Raw genomic sequence first — 27,127 nt, 5'->3', positions numbered from 1 at the left:
GACCAGCATTCTGATGGAGGCCGATCTTACCTCGGGTTCGGTTTTTCTCACTTTCTGCTCCAGCTGTTCTGCTAGGTGCTCCTGATTCGTGTCTCGCAGCGCAGTACAGAAGATGGAGAATGCATGCGGGCCACGTTTGGGAAGCAAATCCAGCAGCGCACTGTTCTGTCGGAAACTCATCCCCTTAGACTTGAGAGAGATGGGAGAGAAGAGCAGACAATAAGGATTTAAGAGTTGTTGTTCTACCATTAGAACTAATCCCCCTTTCCACAGGACCGGGGGTAGGTGACTGATCACAGGTGGGAGTCCGACTGCTGAGACCACCCACAATCTGAAACGGGACCTATTTTGTAAATACCAGGGTGGTGACTACTCTATAACCCATCCACAACAGGCTTCATGCATTGCACACCACTACATCCATAATACCGTGCCCATCCTTGTCTTCCCATAGGTCTTAGGGTACGTGCACACACTGAGAATTTCTGCCCAGAAATCCGGCTTTGCAGCAGCCTCCCATAGCTGTAAAAGGAACTGAATTCTGCACAAGCTGCACTGCCGTCAATGAGAATGACATGTCCGAACGGTCATATCACCGGCGGTGCCTGATGCTTTCAGAATCTCTCCTCGGGAATTGTACGTGTAGAAATTCTCAGTGTGAACTGGTCCTAAATTTTCCTGGGTGTACTTACATAAGCACAGAATACAGTAATGCGGACCCATGGAGACTCCACTCCTTAAAGGGGATCTGTCACCAGTGTCACCTGCTGGTACAGGGTAATAGTGCTGCCTGGGCAGAAAACCTCAGTATCAAGCAGGTCTATAAATGTTTATGAAAGTGCCATTGTACAGGGCCATGCCGGGCAGACAGAACAGTGCACCAAGGGGTTAGGAACGCCCCCAGTGCACCAAGGCACTTTATTAGCTTATTTGGATTTTCGGGCATAACTCTGGAACTGCTCTACTCCACGGATCAGAGAAAAAGGTATACTCTATTGCAGTGGTCTCCAACCAGCAGACCTCCAGATGTTGTAAAACTACAACTCCCAGCATGCCCGGACAGCCGTTGGCTGTCCGGGCATGCTGGGAGTTGTAGTTTTGCAACATCTGGAGGTCTGCAGGTTGAAGACAACTGCTCTATTGGAATCAGGACTAAGTCTGGGTATCAATCGAGGAGCCATAAACTAGCTGCCAAAACAGGGACCTGGGCTTGCAGGGAGGTGAGACACACCTAAATAAGTGAATGTAGCAGGGAGGTAACTGCCCAAACATTCGGCCAGTTCTATAAAAACTACTTTGGCTGGGAACCAGGAGGTAAGGCCCGAAAGGGTGAGAGTTTAGCAGTGCCCGTGCCAACACTCAGTGCGCCGGACACCCAGTGAGATCAGACACCTCAGGTTCACTACTCCCCAAGGCACAATGTACCTTGTCTCTACAGTGATCCCTCAACTTACAATGGCCTCAACATACAATAGTTTCAACATATAGTGGTCTTTTCTGGACCATTGTAACTTGAAACCAGACTCAACATACAGTCCAGATCTGTGAAACGTGTCAATGGCCGGAAGAACTGACCAATCAGAATGGGCGATTTACTGGTAAAACCCCTGTATTACTGAAGCGCATGCACTGAATTCCTGCCTAGTAGCGCCCCCTACAGTACAGGGAGGTATTACATTTTCTGTACTCTTTACCTGTCCCAGGGTTAGCTGCTCCTTGGGACACCAAGTAAGGGCGGCTCCATTTGACTTTTTTAGGACACTGTGTACTACGGATCGACCGATCTTGGGGCGGTCACGGTGCGGTGGGGGCGGGGCATTATCGGCAAGGTAATTGCCGATACCGATAATGCCCAAAATCGTGATTATCGGCCATACCGATAATCGGTCGATCCCTACTGTGTACTGTACAGGACCCCGAAGAAGCTCCTGTCCTCTACATAGACAGTGATTACAGCTCCCAGCAGATCTTTATTACTTTTATATGGAAGGATTTGTTTTATCTATATTAGTTATCTACTTATTTTTGTTTAATCCTCACCTTTTTCCTATTTTTGGATGACATTTTGGTGGCTTTAGAACCAATTACCAGGTTTCCATAGAGTTCTGGTCTAAACATACAATGGATTCAACATACAATGGTCGTCCTGGAACCGATTAATATTGTAACTTGAGGGACCACTGTATCTGGATTTTCGGACATAACTCTGGAACTGCTCCACTGATCAGAAAAAGGTATACTTCATCAGAATCAGCATCACCCGCACTATTACTATCAGCAGGTGAGTGAGGATGACACTGTTGACAGATTCCCTTTAGCAGTATGACTTGGTAAAAATCAACATGAAAGATATACAATAACAGGCTACATATAGCTGTGAGTTAGCAATCGACATAGGAGCCTATTCAGCGATCTGACCCCCCCATGATATCCCATACAGGGACCCAGCATTGCCGCGGCTCTGCGTAGCTAACACGCATCTCGTCGACCTCACCGAGGTTGACGACACGCCTCCTCCATACAGCTCTCTGAGAGAGGCAGGGACGAACGCTGCATCTCCGCCTCTCCCACAGAGATACATGGAGGGGGAGTGTAGGCCGCCGTGTCATGCTGCGGCCGACACGCCTCCTGCACAGAGGGAGCCGGGGCCCCGTACAGGAGAACGCGGGGGTCCCAGCGTTCAGACACTTATCCCCACACTTATAGTGGAGGAGCGTCTAACACCGCAGATCTCCTTTTAAGTTGGGATCGACCGATATCGATTTTTTAGGGCCGATACCGATAATCTGTGGCTTTTAAGGCCGATGACTTATACCGATATTCCGGTATAAGTTATCGGCTATTTCTCTGACCCCCCCCCCCCCAAAGAAGCCGCTGCAGATCAACGATTTAAAGGGGGCGCCTTAAATCAATGAACTGCAGTGGCTTTTGTGGGGCCAGAGACCGCCGCCGCTACCAACTCCTCCTGAGTCCAACCCCCCCATCCTCTGGCCAGAGACCGCCACCGCCCACTTCTCTCCCCTTGCCGGTCCTTAGTCCAACCACCGCCGCTGCCCCATCCCCGGTTTTATAATTACCTGTTCCCGGGGTCCGCGCTACTTCTGGCTCCGGCAGCATCCTGAGCTGTCACTGTGTGCACTGACTGTGACGTCGCGTTGAGGACATCACTCGTCATTGCGCAACGCACAGCGTAACGCAGGACGTCGCAGGAGCCAGAAGTAGCGCGGACTCCGTGCCCCGTGAACAGGTAATTATAAAACCGGGGATGGGGGAGGCAATGGGGCAGCGGCGGTCTCTGGCCGGGGCGGTGCATTATCGGATACCGATAACGTCCAAAATCGTGAATATCGGCTGATAATATCCCCCAAACCGATAATCGGTCGATCCCTACTTTTAAGTGAAACATTTGCACACAGAACTCCTGTCAGATCTTATCTTTTACCTGGATTTTTTCTTGCATATATGGAGTAAGGACTTTCTTGGCTACAAGATGTTCTATGATCTCATCGGGCTCCATCTCCTGTATTAACTTCACCCTCAGTCCGATGAGGACGTTTTTGTGTTGATCCTGCATTCCTCCCAGCATCCTAAGAAGAGAGCGAGAAAAAATTAATAAATCGTATAGTCTTACAGTCGGGATCTCTTCCAACTAAAATGCTGCATTGTGGCAGATCGATGTAGATATCCATTACTGTACCTGACATGTATATAAGTAACACATTCAGATGCTTCACATAGCAGGATATATACGAGGCCTCTCTAAGCCTCTGGGCAGAAAACATAATGCACTGGATGACCATCTGCTGATATATCACTGAGGGTGGGGGAGGGTAGCGCTGGGAGCGTATAGAGAAGTTAAAGGTGATTGTGTCATGAATAATTTTGTTTTCTTTTACAAAATATTTTGAAGTTTATACATGATACATAATCTATTTTAAGTGCTGCAGCTAGAAACTTGTCAGTTAGTTATACATATAAATAAATATATATTTATTTGTGGCGGCCATATTGGAAACACACATCCTGTATAGGACATTAGGACAGGGTGTGTTTGCTTTATGCCTATTATTGCATTTAAGGCTACCTTTACAACTCATTTATACTATAGAGCAGCGGTCTTCAACCTGAGGACCTCCAGATGTTGCAAAACTACAACTCCCAACATGCCCGGACAGCCAATGGCTGTCCGGGCATGCTGGGAGTTGTAGTTTTGTAACATCTGTAGGTCCGCACGTTGAAGACCACTGCTATAGAGGTTGACATTGGAAGTGTTTTATGACATATACCCCAGATGCATGCCAAAGTGGACTAAGAGGACAATGAACGTAAATGTACTTGTTGATGCGGTGGTACTTAACGCACCAGAACATACATTTACGTCCTCTACATTATGCGGGCACCGGACCGGTGTTTGCATCATGTGCAGCAGGTCCCGGCTGCTATCAGCAACCAGGGTCCCGCCGGTAAGGGCGGACATCAGTGAACTCCAGTTTCGGAAGCCTCCGGGTTTCCTGGACTGGGGTGACGTGACGCCATGCCACCTCTATTCATGTCTATGGGAGGGGGCGTGGCATGACTTCACGTCCAAAGGATAGGGGATAAGATGCATGATTGCGGGAATCCCGCCGCTGGGGACCCCTGTGATCTTGCACGCGGCACTTAGTTTATAATCAGTCCCCGGAGCGTGTTCGCTCCGCCCCATGTGACGCCACGCCTCCGCCCCCGTGTGACGTCACGCTCTGCCCCTCAATGTAAGCCTATGGGAGGGGACGTGACAGCTATCACACGCCGTCGGCCCTGTGGTCGCCGGTAATCAGACCCGGAGCGAACGCGCTCCACGGACTGATTACAAACGGGGTGCCGCGTGCAAGATCACGGGGGTCCCCAGCGGCGGAACTCCCGCGATCAGGCATCTTATCCCCTATCCTTTGGATAGGGGATAAGATGTCTAAGCACCGGAGTACCCCTTTAAGGACTTTTAGAAGGCGAGGAGGAAAAAAACTAAATGCAAAAATAAAATTGGCCTGGTCCTTAACCCCTTAAGGACTCAGCCCATTTTGGCCTTAAGGACTCAGACAATTAAATTTTTACGTTTTCATTTTTTCCTCCTCGCCTTCTAAAAATCATAACTCTTTTATATTTCCATCCACAGACTAGTATGAGGGCTTGTTTTTTGCGCGACCAGTTGTCCTATGTAATGACATCACTCATTATATCATAAAATGTATGGCGCAACCAAAAAACACTATTTTTGTGGGGAAATTAAAACGAAAAACGCAATTTTGCTAATTTTGGAAGGTTTTGTTTTCACGCCGTACAATTTATGGTAAAAATGACGTGTGCTTTATTCTGAGGGTCAATACAATTAAAATGATACCCATAATTATATACTTTTATATTATTGTTGCGCTTAAAAAAATCACAAACTTTTTAACCAAATTAGTACGTTTATAATCCCTTTATTTTGATGACCTATAACTTTTTTATTTTTTCGTATAAGCGGCTGTATGGGGGCTAATTTTTTGCGCCATGATCTGTACTTTTTTTTGATACCACATTTGCATATAAAAAACTTTTAATACATTTTTTATAATTTTTTTTTTAATAAAATGTATTAAAAAAGTAGGAATTTTGGACTTTTTAAATTTTTTTTCGTTCACGCCGTTCACCGTACGGGATCATTAACATTTTATTTTAATAGTTCGGACATTTACACACGCGGCGATACCAAATATGTCTATAAAAAATGTTTTTTACGCTTTTTGGGGGTAAAATAGGAAAAAACGGACGTTTTACTTTTTTATTGGGGGAGGGGATTTTTCACTTTTTTTTTACTTTTACATTTTTTTACATTTTTTTTACACTTGAATAGTCCCCATAGGAGACTATTCATAGCAATACCATGATTGCTAATACTGATCTGTTCTATGTATAGGACATAGAACAGATCAGTATTATCGGTCATCTCCTGCTCTGGTCTGCTCGATCACAGACCAGAGCAGGAGATGCCGGGAGCCGCACGGAGGAAGGAGAGGGGACCTCCGTGCGGCGTTATGAATGATCGGATCCCCGCAGCAGCGCTGCGGGCGATCCGATCGTTCATTTTAATCGCGAACTGCCGCAGATGCCGGGATCTGTATTGATCCCGGCACCTGAGGGGTTAATGGCGGACGCCCGCGAGATCGCGGGCGTCGGCCATTGCCGGCGGGTCCCTGGCTGCGATCAGCAGCCGGGATCAGCCGCGCATGACACGGGCATCGCTCCGATGCCCGCGGTTATGCTTAGGACGTAAATGTACGTCCTGGTGCGTTAAGTACCACCTCACCAGGACGTACATTTACGTCCTGCGTCCTTAAGGGGTTAAAGGGGTACTCTGGAAAACATTTTTTTTTAAATCAACTGATGCCAGAAAGTTAAACCGATTTGTAAATTACTTCTTTTAAAAAATCCTCCCAGTACTTATCAGCTGCTGTATGCACCACAGGAAGTTTGTTTCTTTTTTAATTTCCTTTCTGTCTGACCAAAGTGCTCTCTGCTGACACCTCTGTCCATTTCAGGAACTGTCTGGAGCAGGAGAGGTTTACTACAGGGATTTGCTCCTACTCTGGACAGTGCCTGACATGGACAGAGGTGTCAGCAGAGAGCACTGTGGTCAGCCAGCGGCTGTCCGGGCATGCTGGGAGTTGAAGTTTTGCAACATCTGGAGGGTCACAGTTTGAGACGACTGCTCTAAATAATTGTTCTTTATGTGTGGGCTTTCCAGCAGTTGCAAAACTTCAACCCCTATCAGGGCCAAAGTTTGGCAGGGCATGATGGGAGTTGTAGTCTTACAACAGATGGAAAATTGCAGGATGGGAAACACTGTTTCAAATATGACTTTATAAAACTGAGATATCCAGCATGTGTATGCTAAAATTAGGCCAAATTCACACTACGTTTGAGCTCTAAATTAGGATTAAATGTCAGGATATGCTCTCAATATGCACATCTATTAGTGAGATATTAGTCGGACAATTGTCCTTTGGTATACCTTTGGCTAGTATAGTTTCGGTGCCAACAACACCCTTAGAAATCTATGGCAATTATATAATGTATTTTTTGCCGTATAAGACGCACTTTTTCTTCCCCAAAACTGGGGGGAGAAAGTTGGTGCGTCTTATACGGCAAATACACATTAAAACCGGCGGTCCCTGCGGCCATCAACGGCCGGGACCCGCGGCTAATACAGGACATCACCGATCGCGGTGATGCCCTGTATTAACCCTCCAGATGCGGTGATCAAAGCTGACCGCCGTGTCTGAAGTGAAAGTGACACTAACCCGGCTGCTCAGTCGGGCTGTTCGGGACCGCCACGGTGAAATCGCGGCGTCCCGAACAGCTTACAGGACACCGGGAGGGACCTTACCTGCCTCCTCGGTGTCTGCTCCGTGCCGGGATCCCCTGCATGGCCGGCGCTCTCCTTAGTCGTTGCCGCGCACGCCGTCCCGTCATTCAGTAGAAGCGGCGTGCGGAGCGACGTGATGGCGGCGACGGAGAGCGAGGATACCGGGCAGCAGAGACGTTCTGGAGCGACGGGGACAACCCGGGGACGCGGCGACAGCGATGGAGGGCGACATCCAGGGCAGCGGTGACGGGTCCGGAGCGGGGGGGGGGGGGGGGGGACACGTGAGTATTACCTCCTATACCAGTGCTCTTCAACCTGCGGACCTCCAGATGTTGCAAAACTACAACTCCCAGCATGCCCGGACAGCCAACGGCTGTCCGGGCATGCTGAGAGTTGTAGTTTTGCAACATCTGAAGGTCCGCAGGTTGAAGATCACTGTCCTATACTTTACATTGTATTTGGTTCAGAATCTTTATTTTCTAGATTTTTATGCTTTAAAATTGGGTGCGTCTTATATGACAAAAAATAGGGTATATGCACACATATATATATATATGTGTGTTAATTGCTGTATATAACTGGATCATGTATCATAATGCAGCTGCCGCAGCATAGTCTTCCTTACGTGGCTTTTGTCGCCAAACAGCCGATCCCATGGAGCACCCCCACATGGAAGATATCGGTCGCTGACCATTGGTCACGGCAAGATTCATAGATCAGTTGGATGCCATCCATATTAAGCAGCCTCAGTAGCCAACATCAGGGTAATGCAAAGGCCGTGGGTAGGCTGATCGCTCTACAGCCGCACACAGACGTAGCTGTTGGTCATAACCGTCACATAACTGTCGGCTGAGGCTCGTCCGGCTGGTGGTTACCGCTCTCAACTGCCCCATATCAGGTCATTGATGTGTAATGTGAACGTAGTTTTAGACTGTCTCACATCAGAGCTGATTATTTTATAGTGTTTCCTGGACAATTTCGTTTGTCCGCCTTTCTCACTGAGCGGCAGCCATGCTTTTCTCCCTAAAAGGTCCACCAAGGACCTGCAGGGGCCAGGATTAAAGGGGTATTCAAGGAAAAAAACTTTATATATATATATATATTAACTGGCTCCAGAAAGTTAAACAGATTTGTAAATTACTTCTATTAAAAAATATTAATCCTTTCAGTACTTATGAGCTTCCGAGTTTAAGGTTGTTCTTTTCTGTCTAAATCCTCTCTGATGACACCTGTCTTGGGAAACGCCCAGTTTAGAAGCAAATCCCCATAGCAAACCTCTTCTAAACTGGGCGTTTCCCGAGACAGGTGTCATCAGAGAGCACTAAGACAGAAAAGAACAACCTTAACTTCAGAAGCTCATAAGTACTGAAAGGATTAAGATTTTTTAATAGAAGTAATTTACAAATCTGTTTAACTTTTTGGAGCCAGTTGATATATATATATATATATATAAATTTCCTGGAATATCCCTTTAACCCCCTGTGAATACTGCATTAGCCAGTATACTTGTGATCCAAAGCAATTACGGCTTCACTGGAACGGTTGCTGGCTCCTGGTCAGGCGCTGCCTGACCAGGAGCCAGCAACCGTTGCAGTGAAGCCGTATTTGCTCTGGATCACAAGTATACTGGCCTGTTAGGGTGCGTTCACACGGAGTAATTCAAGAGGAATTTACTCGAGTAATTCCTCCTGAATTCTCCGCTCCAAATTAAGCAACATCTCCTCTTCCCATTGACTGCAAAGTGTTTTACGCTTTCCTGTTCACACTGCGGAAATTCCACTTGTGGATTTCCTTTCCGCTTGAAGAAAGAACATGTTCATTCTTCAAGCAGAATCCAATAGTAAAAAAAAAAAAATTCCGCCAGACATTGTTTTCGAGCGGAATTTGCATGGAATTCGCGCAGAAATTTTGCACGAAAAAAAAAAAAAAGGGAAATTGCGATTGGTGGTTATAGGCCAGCAAAAAATAAAATTCCACGCGAAAAAAAAAAAAAACACGCAAATTCCACAGCGGAATTTTTAAGCGAGAATCCCGCTCAAATTCCTCAGTGTGAATGTACCCTAAGGCGGCTGGCTAAGGCCTCGCTGGGGGGGTTCAGTGCCTCCTCCACTTTAAAAGAGCGATGCTTGCTAGTAGTAACAGATGCGCCGTCTCGCATACAGGCACATCTACTATACACGCCCCTAGGGGTCGCAACCAGGGACAAATGTCGTTTCTGAGGTTACACAGGTTGAGAATCACTGGTTTCCTATCCTATGGCTCTCTAGTGTGGAAGGCTGTCCTAATGGAAGTTATGAACAGCTGTAGAGCCACAGGTTGGAATACACCGCCTTTAGATAAACCTCAGCCAAACCCAAAGATTTTGGCAGCGCCTGTTGTGTATGGTGGTGGTGACCCGACTATTCCCCGATGTCAAAGGAAACTAAATTTGCAAATATTGGATTTTTAAATGCGCAATCCTTTTGCAGAAGAACTATATATATATATATATATATATATATATATATATATATATATATATATATATAAACATATGCACACACGGGCAAGCCCAGCGTGCACGTGTGTATGTCGGGAGGAATAACTTCTGCTAAAGACTTACAGTCATGGCCGTAAATGTTGGCACCCCTGAAATTTTTCTAGAAAATGAAGTATTTCTCACAGAAAAGGATTGCAGTAACACATGTTTTGCTATACACATGTTTATTCCCTTTGTGCGTGTTGGGACTAAACCAAAAAAGGGAGGAAAAAAAGCAAATTGGACATAATGTCACCAAACTCCAAAAATGAGCTGGACAAAATTATTGGCCCCCTTTCAAAATTGTGGATAAATAAGATTGTTTCAAGCATATGATGCTCCTTTTAACTCACCTGGGGCAAGTAACAGGTGTGGGCAATATAAAAATCACACCTGAAAGCAGATAAAAAGGAGAGAAGTTCACTTAGTCTTTGCATTGTGTGTTTGTGTGTGCCACACTAAGCATGGACAACAGAAAGAGGAGAAGAGAACTGTCTGAGGACTTGAGAACCAAAATTGTGGAAAAATATCAACAATCTCAAGGTTACAAGTCCATCTCCAGAGATCTAGATTTGCCTTTGTCCACAGTGCGCAACATTATCAAGAAGTTTGCAACCCATGGCACTGTAGCTAATCTCCCTGGGCATGGACAGAAGAGAAAAATTAATGAAAGGTGTCAATGCAGGATAGTTTGGATGGTTGATAAGCAGCCCCAAACAAGTTCCAAAAGATATTCAAGCTGTCCTGCAGGCTCAGGGAGCATCAGTGTCAGCGCAAACTATCCATCGACAAAAAATGAAATGCTATGGAGGAGACCCAGGAGGACCCCACTGCTGGCACAGAGATATAAAAAAAGCAAGACTACATTTTGCCAAAATGAACTTGAGTAAGCCAAAATCCTTCTGGGAAAACGTGTTGCGGACAGATGAGACCAAGATAGAGCATTTTGGTAAAGCACATCATTCTACTGTTTACTGAAAACGGAATGAGGCCTAAAAAGAAAAGAACACAGTACCTACAGTGAAATATGGTGGAGGTCAATGATGTTTTGGGTTGTTTTGCTGCCTCTGGCACTGGGTGCCTTGAATGTGTACAAGGCATCATGAAATCTGAGGATAACCAACGGATTTTGGGTCGCACTGTACAGCCCAGTGTCAGAAAGCTGGGTTTGCGTCCTAGATCTTGCAGCAGGACAATGACCCCAAACATACATCAAAAAGCCCCCAGAAATGGATGGCAACAAAGCGCTGGAGAGTTCTGAAGTGGCAGCAATGAGTCCAGATCTAAATCCCATTGATCACCTGTGGAGAGATCTTAAAATTGCTGTTGGGAAAAGGCGCCTTCCAATAAGAGACCTGGAGCAGTTTGTAAAGGAAGAGTGGTCCAACATTCCGGCTGAGAGGTGTAAGAAGCTTATTGATGGTTATAGGAAGCAACTGATTTCAGTTATTTTTTTCCAAAGGGTGTGTAACCAAATATTAAGTTAAGGGTGCCAATAATTTTGTCCAGCACATTTTTGGAGTTTGGTGTGACATTATGTCCAATTTGCTTTTTTCCTCTCTTTTTTGGTTTAGTTCCAATACACACAAAGGGAATAAACATGTGTATAGCAAAACATGTGTTACTGCAATCCTCTTCTGTGAGAAATACTTCATTTTATTGAAAAATTTCAGAGGTGCCAACATTTACGGCCATGACTGTATTCTACCTAATGATCCTTGTTGCTGTGATCAGCCAATACTACAAGGGTTTACTAAACCTAATGGAAAGGTTTAGGGCAGAACTTCCCAACCAGTGAGCTTCCAGTAGTTGCAAAACTACAACTCCCAGCATGCCCGGACAGCCAAAGGCTGTCCGGGCATGCTGGGAGTTGTAGTTTTGCAACAGTTGGAGGCACATTAGTTTAGGATGCCTACATGCAAATAGTAAGATTCTTACTTTTAGGGCCCCTTATCTTGTTATGCAGAAGCTCTTTTACTACCGATACATTTTTCTTAATGTTTCTAATGTGGTCCGCAGGCCCATGGCGGGTGCTGTAGTGTTAATCGTGATGCAGCTTTCTTCTTTGTTCTGTTTACCCAAGGAGGAAATGAACACGTGACTTCTGAGGGAGGGTGGACAAAAAAACTTCTACAGAAGTGAAAGATGGAGCCAGGCCAAGTTATTTTACAACTTTATCACTAGATGCACACAAAACTAAACTACTCCGCCAATGTTGTCTGCCCACCAGAACGGAAAAACACATAAGTTCATAAACTCTTATTAGAATAATACACAATAAATTAATTTATAATATATGTCCACAAATAAATATATATATATATTTTTTTTTATTTTTTATTATTATTACATTTTTTATAGATATATACCGTATTTATCGGGGTATACACGCACCGGCCTATAACACGCACCCTCATTTTACCAAGGATATTTGGGTAAAAAAAGTTTTTTACCCAAATATCCATGATAAAATGAGGGTGCGTGTGTGCGCGTGTATACCCCGATATACCCCCAGGAAAGGCAGGGGGAGAGAGGCCGTCGCTGCCCGCTTCTCTCCCCCTGCCTTTCCTGGGGTCTAGAGCGCTGCTGTTGGCCCTTTTCACCCCCTGGTTATCGGCGCCGCTGCCCGTTCTGTCCCCCTGACTATCGGTGCCGGCCAGGGGGAGAGAAGCGGCGCCGACAGCCAGGGGGAGAGAAGGGGCAGCGGCACCCATTGCCGGCGCCGCTGCCCCGTTGCCTCCCCCCATCCCCGGTGGCATAATTACCTGAGTCGGGTCCGCGCTGCTCCAGGCCTCCGTCGTGCGTCCCCAGCGTTGTTGCTATGCGCGGCGCTCTGACGTCATGCGCCGCGCCGTTCAGCGCATAGCAATGACGCCGGGGACGCACGACGGAGGCCTGGAGCAGCGCGGACCCGACTCAGGTAATTATGCCACCGGGGATGGGGGGAGGCAACGGGGCAGCGGCGCCGGCAATGGGTGCCGCTGCCCCTTCTCTCCCCCTGGCTGTCGGCGCCGCTTCTCTCTCCCTGGCTATCGGCGCCGGCACCGATAGTCAGGGGGACAGAACGGGCAGCGGCGCCGATAACCAGAGGGTGAAAAGGTCCGACAGCAGCGCTCTAGACCCGATAAATACGGTATATATATATATATATATATATATATTTATTAAGGTTAGGTTTACAAGCTTTATATATTCACCCCCCTCCATATCCAATGTCACATGATTGCCATGGGGGTCTCTGAAGTGCGCTCTCTGTGTTCTCCGATGACAGCGCTGCTCTGCCCAGCGGCTGTAAGTGCTCTGCGCATGCCCAAAGTTGTCCTCCACAGTGGATCGGAAACGACAGAAATGGGGCGGCGTTTGTGTCCGCCTGAATCACGGTGAGAGCGTCGTAATCACAGCCACACGTGCATGCCATTTTAGTCTATAAAATAACGGCAAACCCAGATTTGTAAATTATTTATATTTTATAATCTTAATCCTTCCAGTACTTATCAGCTGCTGCATGCTCCAGAGGAAGTTATGTAGTTCTTTCCATTCTGACCACAGTGCTCTCTGCTGCCACCTCTGTCCATCTCAGCAACTGTCCAGAGCAGGAAAGGTTTGCTATGGGGAATTTCCTCTTCCCTGGAAAGTTCCTGACACGAACAGAGATGTCAGCAGAGAGCACTGTGGTCAGACTGGAAAGAACTACACAACTTCCTCTGGAACATACAGCAGCTGATAAGTACTGGAAGGATTATGATTATTAAATAGAAGTAATTTACAAATCTGTTTACATTTCTGGCACCAGTTGTTTAAAAAAAACAAAAACAAAAATATATATATATTTTTCCGGTGGAGTACTGTTTTAACCCCTTAAGGACCCAGCACATTTTCACCTTGAGGACACGAGCATTTTTTGCACATCTGACCACTGTCACTTTAAGCATTAATAACTCTGGGATGCTCTTACTTATAAATTTGATCCAGAGATTGATTTTTCGTGACATATTCTACTCTTTCTTAGTGGTAAATTTTCATTGATACTTGTATCATTTCTTGGTGAAAAATTCCCAAATTTCATGAAAATTTTTAAAATTTAGCATTTTTCTAACTTTGAAGTTCTCTGCTTGTAAGGAAAATGGACATATTAAATAAATTATATACCGTATATACTCGAGTATAAGCCGACCCGAGTATAAGCCGAGACCCCTAATTTCAACCCAAAATCCCAGGAAAAGTTATTGACTCGAGTATAAGCCTAGGGTGGGAAATACATCATCCCCCCCCTGTCATCATCCAGACCCCCGTCATTAACATCCTCATCATCATCACCGCCTGTCATCATCCAGACCCTCATCATCATCACCTGTCATCATCCCACACCCCCCCTTCATCATCCTCACCCCCCTTCATCATCATCCCACACACCCCCCTTCATCATCCCCTTGTCATCATCCCCACCCCCTTCATCATCCCCTTGTAATCATCCCACACCCCCCCCTTCATCATCCCCTTGTCATCATCCCACACCCCCCCCTTCATCATCCCACCCCCCCCCTTCATCATCCTCTTGTCATCATCCGCCCGCAGTGGTCTTCAACCTGCGGACCTCCAGAGGTTTCAAAACTACAACTCCCAGCAAGCCCGGGCAGCCATCGGCTGTCCGGGCTTGCTGGGAGTTGTAGTTTTGAAACCTCCGGAGGTCCGCAGGTTGAAGACCACTGCGGCCTTCGACATCATCCAGCCCCCTCTCACCCCCCTTTAGTTCTGTACAGTACTCACCTCCGCTCGGCGCTGGTCCGGTCCTGCAGGACTGTCCGGTGAGGAGGTGGTCCGGTGGCATAGTGGTTCCGGGCTGCTATCTTCACCGGGGAGGCCTCTTCTAAGCACTTCCGGCCCGGAATAGAGGCGTTGCCTTGACAATGACGCAGAAGTACGTTGGCAATGAACGTACCTCTGCGTCGTTGTCAAGGCAACGTGACTATTCTGGGGCCGGGCCCGAAGCGCTTAGAAGAGGCCTCCCCGGTGAAGATAGCAGCCCGGAACCACTATCCCACCGGACCACCTCCTCACCGGACAGTCCTGCGGCACCGGACCAGCGCCGAGTGGAGGTGAGTACTGTACAGAACTAAAGGGGGTGAGAGGGGGCTGGATGATGTCGAAGGCCGCAGTGGTCTTCAACCTGCGGACCTCCAGAGGTTTCAAAACTACAACTCCCAGCAAGCCCGGACAGCTGATGGCTGCCCGGGCTTGCTGGGAGTTGTAGTTTTGAAACCTCTGGAGGTCCGCAGGTTGAAGACCACTGCGGGTGGAGAGTTCACTCGAGTATATGCCGAGGGGGGTGTTTTCAGCACGAAAAATCGTGCTGAAAAACTCGGCTTATACTCGAGTATATACGGGGCTTATACTCGAGTATATACGGTATTGATTCACATATACAATATGTCTACTTTATGTTTGCATCATTAAGTTGACAAGTTTTTTCTTTTGGAAGACATCAGAGGGCTTCAAAGTATAGCAGCAATTTTCCACAAAAATCTGAATTTTTCAGGGACCATTTCAGTTTTGAAGTTGATTTGAAGGGCCTTCTTATTAGAAATACCCCATAAATCACCCCATTATATATACTGCACCCCTCAGAAAACACAAAATGACATTCAGAAAGTTTGTTGTTAACCCTTTAGGTGTTTCACAGGGATAGCAGCAAAGTGAAGGAGAAAATTCCAAATCTTCATTTTTTACATTAACATGTTCTTGTAGACCCAGTTTTTGAATTTCTACAAGGTGTAAAAGGAGAAAAAGTCCCCCAAAATGTGTAATCCAAATGTGTACCTCATATGTGTATGTCAAGTGCTCTGTGGGTGCACTAGAGGGCCCAGAAAGGAAGGAGCGACAATAGGATTTTGGAGAGTGAGTTTTTCTGAAATGGTTTTTGGGGGGCATGTCACATTTAGGAAGCACCTATGGTGCCATAACAGCAAAAAAAAATTTTTTTTAAAACAAAAAAGAAAGAAAAACACATGGCATACTATTTTCGAAACTACACCTCTCATGGCACGTAACAAGGGGTACAGCGAGCCTCAACACCCCACAGGTGTTTGATGACTTTTCGGTAAAGTTGTATGTGTGTATTAAAAAAAATTTCCCACTAAAAATGCATTTTCTTCCTCAAATTTACAATTTTTTACAAAAGCTCAGAAATAAAAGACAAAAACGAGAAAAAGGGGGCGCTCCCTTTGTAACAAGTAAAGGTTCTGTGGGTCCCTCCACCACACCTAGGTGATTTTACTCACCCGTTGGTGCAAATATCTGTTGAGGATTGGTGGGTAGAGGTATTAGGAGGCTTCTGCCCGCTGATCGGGACTGGACTCTTAGCAGGAAGAGCCAGTTATACGACACGAATAACTCAAAAAGAGGCAAAAACGGTCTTATGAGGCACTGCTTTTGGAGGTCACAAAACGGAGAGACTCAAGCCAGCACAGGACAAGTGATTTTTATTTGCAAAAAGGACAATACGTTTCGGCACATACAGAGTGCTTTCCTCAGGTCCAAACGTATAACAGCACTCTTCAAATGCCGATGTGTGCAAGAGATGCTGGAAAGGATCCTGTGTGATGCGGCGCTGGCGCAAACGCATTGTCCTTTTTTGCAAATAAAAATCACTTGTCCTGTGCTGGCCTGAGTCTCCGTTTTGTGACCTCTAAAAGCAGTGCCTCATAAGACCGTTTTTGCCTATTTTTGAGTCATTTTTACAAGAGGTAATAGTAGAAAATGCCCCCCAAAAGTTGTAATCCCATCTCTTCTGAGTATGGAAATACCCCATGTGTGGGCGGATGTCAAGTGCACTGCGGGAGAACTACAATGCTCAAAAGAGAAGCAGTCACATTTGGCTTTTTGAAAGCAAATTTTGATGAAAATGGTTTTTGCGGGGCATGTCACATTTAGGAAGACCCTATGGTGCCAGAACAGCAAAAAAAATTCCCACATGACATACTTTTTGGGAAACAACACCCCTCAAGGAACGTAACAAGGGGTACAGTGAACCCACAGGTATTTGACAAATTTCTGTTAAAGTTGGACGTGAAAATGAAAAATTAGATTTTTTCTCACCAAAATGCTGGTGTTACGCCTAATTTTTTATTTTCACAAGGGGTAATAGGAGAAAATGCCCCCCAAAAATTGTAACCCCATTTCTTCTGAGTATGGAAATACCCCATATGTGGATGTAAATTGCTCTGCGGCGAACTACAATGCTCAGAAGAGGAGCGCCATTGGGCTTTTTGAGAATTTGCTTGGAATGGAAGTCGGGGGCCTTGTGCATTTACAAAGCCCCCCGTGGTGCATGAACCCCCCACACGTGACCCCACATTTTGGAATCTACAACCCTCACGGAATGTAATAAGTGGTGCAGTGAGCATTTACACCCGTTTGACAGATCTTTGGGACAGTAGGCTGTGCAAATGAAAAATTACATTTTTCATTTTCACGGCCCACTGTACCAAAAATCTGTCAGACACCTGTGGGGCGTAAATGCTCACTGTACCCCTCATTACATTACATGAAGGGTGTAGTTTCCAAAATGGGGTCACATGTGAGGGGGGTTACCGTTCTGGCCCTATGGGGGCTTTGTAAACACACGTGGACTTCAATTCCAGACACATTCTCTCTCCAAAAGCCCAATGGCGCTCCTTCTCTTCTGAGCATTGTAGTGCACCCGCAGAGCACTTTACATCCACATATGGGGCATTTATATGCTCAGAAGAATTGGGGTTAAAATTTTGGGGGGCTTTTTTCTTTATTACCCCTTGTGAAAATGAAGTTTGGGATTACACTATACCCCTTGTTACGTTCCGTGAGTGGTGTAGTTCACAAAATGGGGTCACATGTAGTTTTTTTTTTGCATTTATGTCAGAACCGCTGTAACAATAAGCCCCCCCTGTGCAAATCACCTCAAATGTACATGACGCTCTCACTCCTGAGCTTTGTTGTGCGCCCGCAGAGTATTTTACATCCACATATGGGGTATTTCTGAAGAAATTCCGAAAAAAAAGTATGGGGCAACACCAGCATGTTAGTGTAAAAAAAAAAAAAAAAAATTACAATAACATGCTGGAGTAGACCCCAACTTTACCTTTTCATAAGAGAAAAAGCTACCAAAAATTTGTAATGCCCCTATTGGATGACGGGACGGTGTGGGCGGCGACTTGATGACAACGAAGGAGAGCAACGGCCATGCAGCAGAGCATGAAAAGGACGGTCCAGAGCGGCGGGGACAGATGAGTGACACTCACCGGAGCACATCAAACGGCTATCCGGCAGCAGCTGAAGCTGTCTGCGCTGCCGGATAGCCGTTTTTGCGATGGCCCCGCCATATAAAAGCATTGTATGTTGAAATGATTGTATGTCGGGGCCATCGTAAGTCACTCACTCTGGGTAAAATGACAGCGATGAGGTAGGTAGGGATCCTCCTTGCGTCCAGCATGCTGTTCGGGACGCCGCGATTTCACCACAGCAGTCCCAAACAGCACCACTGAGCTAACCGGCAATGTTTAATTTCGCTTTAGACGCGGCGATCAAGTTTGATCGCCGCGTCTAAAGGGTTGATGCCGGACATCAGCTTGATCGGCGATGTCCGGCATTAGTTGTGGGTCCTGGTTGCTTATAGCAACCGGGACCCACCGGGTATGATGCGTGCTCACCTGCTGAACGCGCGTCATACCTCGGGAGCCACAGATGAACGTTAATGAACGTCCATTTGAGGCAAGGGGTTAATGTCATCCGTTTGCATCCGTTTTTTTCAATCCGTTTTTACTTCTGAGCATGCTTAGAACAAAACATTTTTTTGTTTATTAACTGAACAATAACGGATCCGAACAGATAACATCCATTTTTATTTTTGACGGGAGAAGAACGGGTCTAGACGTCCGTGTGAACGCAGCCTTAGAACTAGGGATGTAAGAAAAAATTAGGGATTCTTTTAGGGATGTGGAATTTTTATCTGCGGACGCCCGGAACAGCATGTCCTGGGCATCAGGAGATAAAAGTTCCACATTTGTGGAGCCGGGCAGGCCGGATCTGACACGGCGTCGCTCTGGGTGTATGGAGCGAGCTCCGACTCGTGCCCGCTCCGTACTATACGACCCCCGGCTGATTTTAGTAGCCGGGGGACGCCGCTAATAGCCAGCATGCGGCAATCGCCGCGGCTGGCTATTAAAGGAGTATCCGGTGCGCACTTTTCTCATGTTATCCCGTCCGGGCTGCAAAATAAAACGCACTTTATCTTACCTGCCAACGAGCCCCCGGAGCTCCGGTACAGGTGTTCGGTCCCCGGGCTGTATTCTTCTTACTTCCTGTTAGCCCGGCACGTCACACGGAGCTTCAGCCTATCACTGGCCGCAGCGATGTCCCGCCTCTGCTGGTGATAGTCCGGCACGTCACATGGAGCTTCAGCCTAACAGGAAGTAAGAAGAATACAGCCCGGGGACCGAACACCTGTACCGGAGCTCCGGGGGCTCGTTGGCAGGTAAGATAAAGTGCGTTTTCTTTTATTTTGCAGCCCGGACGGGATAACATGAGAAAAGTGAGCACCGGAGTACTAGATCGCCGCTGTCAAAGCTGACAGCGGCGTCTATTGGGATCTATGAATGCTCCCAGGTGGGCGATATATCGGGATATATCGCGATGTATCGTCACCTAGACGGTATCGCGATATATCGGGATATATCGAATCGCCACTGCATTATAGTATTATAACATTATAACAGCCAGACAATGAGAAGTGGAAGAAAGCAAGTAAATCCAGAAAGGGATCTTAAGAGGAAGCAGAAGTGAAGACACCGCTAAAGGAGTGTGAGGGAGAAAATAAAAGGAACTATGTGGTCAGGTTAGTGTTTCGTTCTTAAAGGGACTTTCTACTTATATAAATAATCCCCTCCGACTGGTCAGATATCACTAAGAAGCAGATGTCAGAAGAGGACGACTCCTGACACGTTACTCACTGCAGTCGCAGTCTATTTAAAATTTTTGTGTAACCTTTGCATAACTCTAAGTCTATATTCACATGGAAGAATGTTTGTGCGGAATTTCACATGAATCTTCCACAGGGACATTCCCGTGTTTCTGCGAGTTCCGCTCACAAACGCATTGCCGTTCATGAGACAGCGCATTTCCAAGTGGTCCTAGCGCCATCATATGTGCAGACACAGACATATTTTTCCATCCAAAAACCCACATGAGGGCTTGTTCTTTGCATGACCAATTGTATAAAATGTGCAGTGCAACCAAACAATAAAAAATAAAAAGAGTAAGTTAAGGAGGTTTTCTTTTTACAAGGGCTGCACAATTTGGGGAAAATGTGCGAATGCGATTATGGAGATAAATATTGCGATTTCGATATGGTACTGCGATATAATAAACAAATGGTCAAATCCCTGCCGATTCATATCCAATCCAAGGGGTGATTTTAACTTTTATTAGGGGGGGGGGGCTCACAATTATTTATTACCTTTTTTTTTATGTCAAATTTTTTAGTCCCCATAGGGCAGTGTTTTCCAAACAGTGTGTCACCAGTTGTTGCAAAACTACAACTCCCAGCATGTCCAAAGCCAAAGGCTGTCCGTGAATGTTGGTAGTAGTAGTTTTTCAACAACTGTTTGGAAGACACTGCCTTGGGGACTACACTACTAGTTGCCATCTTTTGATTGCAGACACATGTTATGCAGCTCTGATCAGTGTTATCGGCGCTCCATTACTACAGGCTGGCAGCATTATTGGAGCACCGATCGGACGAGCTGGAGGTAGGTAGGGACCCTCTGCCCTTCCTCTCAGCTGATCGAAACACCACTGGTTTTGACGTGGGTCTTCTGATCAACTCCACTGAGATACCCCAATCAACTTTGATCGTGGAGCCTAAAGGGTTAATGCCGGACATCGCCCAGATCAGTGATGTAAGGCATTAGCCAGTATGAAGTGAGCTCCTGAACTAGCTACACAGACCCGCCGCGCTGTATACATTAGGGCAAGGTGCTGGTGCGCACAACAGAGGGGCCAGGCCAAAGGCTGTCGGGGCATGCTGGAAATTGTAGTTCTGCAACTGCTGGAGGAACACTGGTTGGGAAACATTGGCCTAATCTCATGGTAAACACATAAAAAAAAAAAAAAAAAAAAAGAGCGCTTTTGCAGTAAAACCACATGCAAACCTGAGTAATTCCCCAAATATGAAAACCTCATCCCCCCCCCCACTCTATCCTACTAGTATCCCTCTCCAGCTGGACGGCACCACGCTTAGCTCAGCACTGACCCCCATACAGATTATGTCACAGTTTTATGGTTTCCTGTTTCATTGTTTGCAGATGTTTTACCCATAATTTGTTGCAGAACTTGTCTTTTTTCTCTCTCCTGGTTGTATGTTTACTACGTCGCCTAAAGATGTAATCTCGCATAACATAGCCATTAAAGGGGTACTCCACCCCTAGACATCTTATCACCTATCCAGAGGATTGGGGATAAGATGTCTGATCACAGGGGTCCCACAGCTGGGACCCCCACAATCTCTGTGCAGCACCTGGTGTTCGCTTGAAATGCTGGGTGCGGGCAGCGAGGATCGTGACGTCATGTCACACCACCTCAATGTAAGTCTATAGACTTGCATTGAGGGGGCGTGGTGTGACGTCACTAGGGGTGTGGCCGCGATGTCAGGACCCCCACTCCAAGTGTTCGGAACAAGATGTCCCAAAGGCTGGGGCAGCGGAGTACCCTTTAAAGAGAAAGCTATGGCGAAACAATCACTGAACTAACAGCTATTCCTCACATAGCTACCATAAAAATGCATGATCAGCTAGGCTGCACGTGCATATTATTTAAATTCGGGAAAAAAAAGCTAGGCTGTTGCATGTCATCTCTGCCAGTAAGGGTATGTTCACACTACGGAATTTCTGCATAAACCTAAACATTGATGTGAATGGGTCTTCTGCCGCTGAAATTGTTCCTCCAAAAGAATGAACATGTTCATTCTTCCAGGAGAATCCCAAAGCAGAGTCTCTTTGTTTAAAGGGAAAAGTGACTTCCCTGCCAGTAAAAAGTATATTGATATAGCCCATGTATGCTTACAGTCCCGTTAGGACACTGGGGGCAGCCGCCCGGACCACTTCCATCTCCTTCTGTAGCCCAACTGGACCACCGCCCCTGCCTCAGCTGATTTCACATAATATCTGCTCCATTTACCATGGAGAACAACAGGTAATAAGCCAGGAAATGTTTGTTAATATACATGCCAAGCATGCTGGGAGTTGAAGATTTGCAACATCTGGAGGGCCACAATTTGAGACAACTGCTGTAGGATGTAGTCACACTGCCTGCATCCCTATCTAGGAGCCAAAAATGGATAGCCAAGACAAGAGCAGCACTTAAACTTTTAAATCAACTGGTGCCAGAAAGTTCAACAGATTTGTAAATTACTTCTAGTAAAAAATCTTTACCCTTCCAGTACTTTTTAGCAGCTGTAAACTACAGAGGAAATTCTTTTCTTTTTGAATTTCTATTTTGTCTTGTCCACGGTGCTCTCTGCTGACACCTGATGCCTGTATCAGGAACTGTCCAGAGTAGGAGAAAATCCCCATTGCAAACCTATGCTACTGTGGACAGTTCCTGACACGGGCACAGGTGTCAGCAGAGAGCACTGTGGACAAGACAAAAAAGAAATTCAAAAAGATAAGAATTTCCTCTGCAGTTTACAGCAGCTGACAAGTACTGGAAGGGTAAAGATTTTTTTAATAGAAGTCATTTACAAATCTGTTGAAATTTCAGGCACCAGTTGATTTAAAAAAAAATATATATTTCCACCGGAGCACCCCTTTAATGAGGTTGCCAGGGGAGCGAGCACCAGACTGGTAAGTATGGTACAGTGGTCCCTCAACAAACGATGGTAATCCGTTCCAAATGAACGATCGTAAGTTGAAACCATTGTATGTTGAGGGATCCGTGCAATGTAAAGTATAGGACAGTGGTCTCCAACCTGCGGACCTCCAGATGTTGCAAAACTACAACTCCCAGCATGCCCGGACAACCAACAGCTGTCCGGGCATGCTAGGAGTTGTAGTTTTGCAACATCTGGAGGTCCGCAGGTTGAAGACCACTGGTATAGGAAGTTATTACTCACCTGCCCGCCACTCACCGCTGCCCTGGATGTCGCCCTCCATCACTGTCTCCGCGTCCCCGGACCATCTCTGCTGCGTCTCTTCATCGTCATCATCACGTCGCTGCGCACGCCGCTCCTATTGGATGACGGGACAGCGTGCGCGATGACCTGATGATGACGATGAATAGCGCCGGCGATGCAGAGGATCCCGAAGAGGACGGTCCTGAGTGCCGGTACAGGTTAGTGACACCCACCGGACCACACGGGGCACCTTAAATGGCTATCCGGTGGCAGCTGAGGCAGTATGCGCTGCAGGATAGTTGTTTATGCGATGGCACCGACATACAAAAGCATCGTATGTTGATGCTGCCTTCAACATGCGATGGCCTCTGAGAGGCCATCGTATGTTGAAATGATCGTATGTCGGGGCCATCGTAGGTCGGAGGGTCACTGTATATACAGTAGGGGCGAAGTAAATGTTCTCTGTTTATGGGGGCATAGAATTTAAAGGAAATCTGTCATCAGTATCACCCACACTAACCTGTCATACAGGCTTGTAGTGCTGGTGATACTGATCAAAATGATACTTACAATGTCCTGAATGGTCCAGCCGTTGCGCCGTTATCCCTGTTTTTCTGTTAATGTAAACGAGATAACTCGGGCACGGGTGGAGCTAAGACCGGAGCTCTGGGCACCCAACGTGATCTTCGCCGGGCAGGAGTTCCACCAGGCACATCAGTATGCATAGCCTCCCTCCCTGCTCTCTCGGCAGGTTCTCACCACGGCGCATGCGCCGTGGCGAGTACCTGCCGCGAGAGCAGGGAGTGAGGCCATGCATATCGATGAGCCAGGCGGAGCTCCTGCATGCTCTGTGGCGAGAACCTGCTGTGAGAGCAGGGATGGAGGGAAGCCATGCATATTGATGAGCCGGGCGGAGCTCCCACATGCGCCGTGGCAAGAACCTGCTGCAAGAGCAGGGAGGGAGGCCATGCATGTCGATGAGCCAGGTGGAGCTCCCGCATGCGCCGTGGCGAGTACCTGCTGTGAGAGCAGGGAGGGAAGCCATGCATATTGATGAGCCGGGCGGAGCTCCCGCATGCACCGTGGCGAGAACCTGATGTGAGAGCAGGGAGGCCATGCGTATTGATGATCCGGACGGAGCTCCAGCATGCGTCGTGGCGTGAACTTGATGTGAGAGCAGGGAGGCCATGCATATCGATGAGACAGGCAGAGCTCCCGCATGCGCTGTGGCGAGAACCTGCTGTGAGAGCAGGGAGGGAGGGAAGCCATGCATATTGATGAGCCGGGCGGAGCTCCCACATGCGCCGTGGCAAGAACCTGCTGCAAGAGCAGGGAGGGAGGCCATGCATGTCGATGAGCCAGGTGGAGCTCCCGCATGCGCCGTGGCGAGTACCTGCTGTGAGAGCAGGGAGGGAAGCCATGCATATTGATGAGCCGGGCGGAGCTCCCGCATGCACCGTGGCGAGAACCTGATGTGAGAGCAGGGAGGCCATGCGTATTGATGATCCGGACGGAGCTCCAGCATGCGTCGTGGCGTGAACTTGATGTGAGAGCAGGGAGGCCATGCATATCGATGAGACAGGCAGAGCTCCCGCATGCGCTGTGGCGAGAACCTGCTGTGAGAGCAGGGAGGGAGGGAAGCCATGCATATTGATGAGCCGGGCGGAGCTCCCACATGCGCCGTGGCAAGAACCTGCTGCGAGAGCAGGGAGGGAGGCCATGCATATTGATGAGCCGGGCGGAGCTCCCGTATGCGCTGTGGCGAGAACCTGCTGCGAGAGCAGGGAGGGAGGCCATGCATGTCGATATGCCAGGCGGAGCTCCCGCATGCTCCGTGGTGAGAACCTGATGTGAGAGCAGGGAGGCCATGCATATTGATGAGCCGGGCGGAGCTTCCGCATGCGCTGTGGCGAGAACCTGTTGCGAGAGCAGGGAGGGAGGACATGCATGTTGATGAGTTAGGCGGAGCTCCCGCCCGGCAGAAGATGACGTAGGGCGCCCAGAGCTCCGCCCAAGAGACCTAATTTACATAAAAAGAAAAAACAGGGATAACGGCGCAACGGCTGGACCATTCAGGACATTGCATGTATCATTTTCATCAGTATCACCAGCACTATAAGTCTGTATGACAGGTTAGGGTGCATGCACACCACGTTTTTGCAATACAGTTCCTGTATCAGGTTTTTGATGAAAAACAGATTCCTCAAAACCTGACTAAACTGTATCAAAAAGTGTGTACAAATTTTAACCCGTATAAGGTTTGAAAAATGTCCGGCTGCATCAGTTTTTTAAAGAAAAAAACGTATATGTCTTTAACTTTTCACTCCATTTTGAATAAAGTTTCACTTGTTTGATTGAAATTCCAAGAAAAAAAACTGCAAAGTCAAGTTCTGTACAGTTCCCATTGACTCCCATGTTAAAAAAAAAACGTATACGGTTTAGTACAATTTTTTACCCGGACCAAAAACCGTGGTAGGCTACAGTTTTGGATACAGGTAAAAAAACTGGACAAAACCGTATGAGATGAAAAATGGACTAAACCGGATGATGCGTTTGACATACGGTTTACAATGTTAAGTCCATGCATACAGTTTTCTATGCAGTTCCGTACGGTTTTTAACTTGAAACCGTATACGGAAAATGTATTACAAAAACGTGGTGTGCGTGCAGCCTTAGTGCGGGTGATACTGATGACAGATTTCCTTTAATACATCCATTTATGAGCGACAGTATATACAATTTATTTTTGGGGGCACAGTATATAAATAACAGGATTATATTCAGAGGGTTCAGTGTATGGCAATATATATGAAAAACAGACACAAGAGCCATAAAGCACTTTCATAAAGATGTAAAATTGCACATGAACCACGTGACACCACACCTCATTGGACGCTGCAGTACGACGTCATAAGGCAACTTAAAACTTTAATATTTTTGCAGTTGGTAAAAAAAATAAAGTTAGGTTCCCTCTTAAAATGAACTTCCCCACCTGACGCATGCGCACTCCCACCACCAGAACAATGACATCAAACTCACCTGTCGGTCAAGTAGAGGCAGTGAGTAAGCCACGCCCACCCGATCACGTGGTGTCATCCACACACAAAAAAAAAAATAATAATAATTCTAACGTTGCAGTGAGTAACGGCGGAATCCGGTAGGGGGTGGAGCCTACCGCATCCGGCGCCCGCCGCTGCAGCCCGTAGTCATCCCCCGCACCTGCGTCCACCCGTCACACCGAGCATACACGGGTGCTCCGTCTGAGCTGCCTTCCACACCAGGTGCGCATGCGCCGCACACCCCAGCCCCGCCCTCTCGTCCGGACACAAAGCCTTGACGTCATTGAGGTTTCGCGGGCTTTTTCCTGATTGGTCCGTTCCTGTTTTTCCCGCGGTTTTCAGGACGAAGAAGGAGGAAGTTTAGAGTAGACAATGGCGATGTGTTCTGCGGGCTCTGAGGCAGACACGGGACGTGGCCATGTTGGTGTGAGGGGAAGTGTGTAAAATCAGATGAAGAATGTTGTCCAATAGGCAACACAGTCGGCGCCTGAGGCGTTTATAAGGCCAGGCCAATGTTTGTGAGGAGAAATAAAATAACAAGACATTTTCTAAGGATCAGGCGATTCCTCTGGTGCAGATGTTAGAACCCAATATGTAATAATGATGAACAATAACACAAAGGGGGAATTTACCAGTAGATTTTTGTGCAACGCAAAAACCTGCAGCACAAATGTTTTATGTCCTGTCACTTCATGAATCTGTGCACATGACATAAACCCCCTGGACAGTGCAAATTAGTGTGAACAGCTCACAGGCATGTCTACACCAGTTGGTCGTGCAAAATTTAGTGAAACATTGAAAGGTGGTACGCTTCTGGTATTGGGTGGCATCTGAGCGCACGTCAGGGGATATCGGGTCATCGTGTGGTGCGCACACAACCAAGGGATTCTGTAGGCTGGCCAAGCACAAGGGTGACATACCGGGGTCACGATCAGATAAAGGTCCCACAACAAGGAGCGGGCCACGCTCATGATGCTGGGTTAGGTTTGGTGTTCGGTGTGAATGGCGAGAAGAGGTCAAGGAGA

General features: G+C 47.1%; 1 protein-coding gene across 2 annotated transcripts in view; it reads right to left on the bottom strand.

Annotated features, from left to right (window-relative positions):
• CASP2 (caspase 2) overlaps positions 1–26,343 on the bottom strand; it is a 56,168-nt gene extending 29,825 nt beyond the window's left edge. Inside the window, exons 1-3 of one of the 2 annotated variants that reach the window (XM_056529410.1) lie at positions 26,083–26,343; positions 3,443–3,587; positions 31–189 (exon numbers count right to left, since the gene is read on the bottom strand). In XM_056529410.1, coding sequence (XP_056385385.1) covers positions 31–189; positions 3,443–3,586 — 303 coding nt within the window. In that variant the 5' untranslated portion in view covers position 3,587; positions 26,083–26,343. Of the gene's footprint in view, positions 1–30; positions 190–3,442; positions 3,588–8,009; positions 8,247–26,082 lie in introns of those variants that run through there. The other variant, XM_056529409.1, reaches the window with a different exon arrangement.
• Between the last annotated feature and the right edge of the window lie 784 nt (positions 26,344–27,127).

Source organism: Hyla sarda, chromosome 7, assembly GCF_029499605.1.
Source record: "Hyla sarda isolate aHylSar1 chromosome 7, aHylSar1.hap1, whole genome shotgun sequence".
In the NCBI taxonomy this organism is placed as follows: domain Eukaryota; kingdom Metazoa; phylum Chordata; class Amphibia; order Anura; family Hylidae; genus Hyla; species Hyla sarda.
This window is presented reverse-complemented; position numbering and strand designations above follow the sequence as displayed.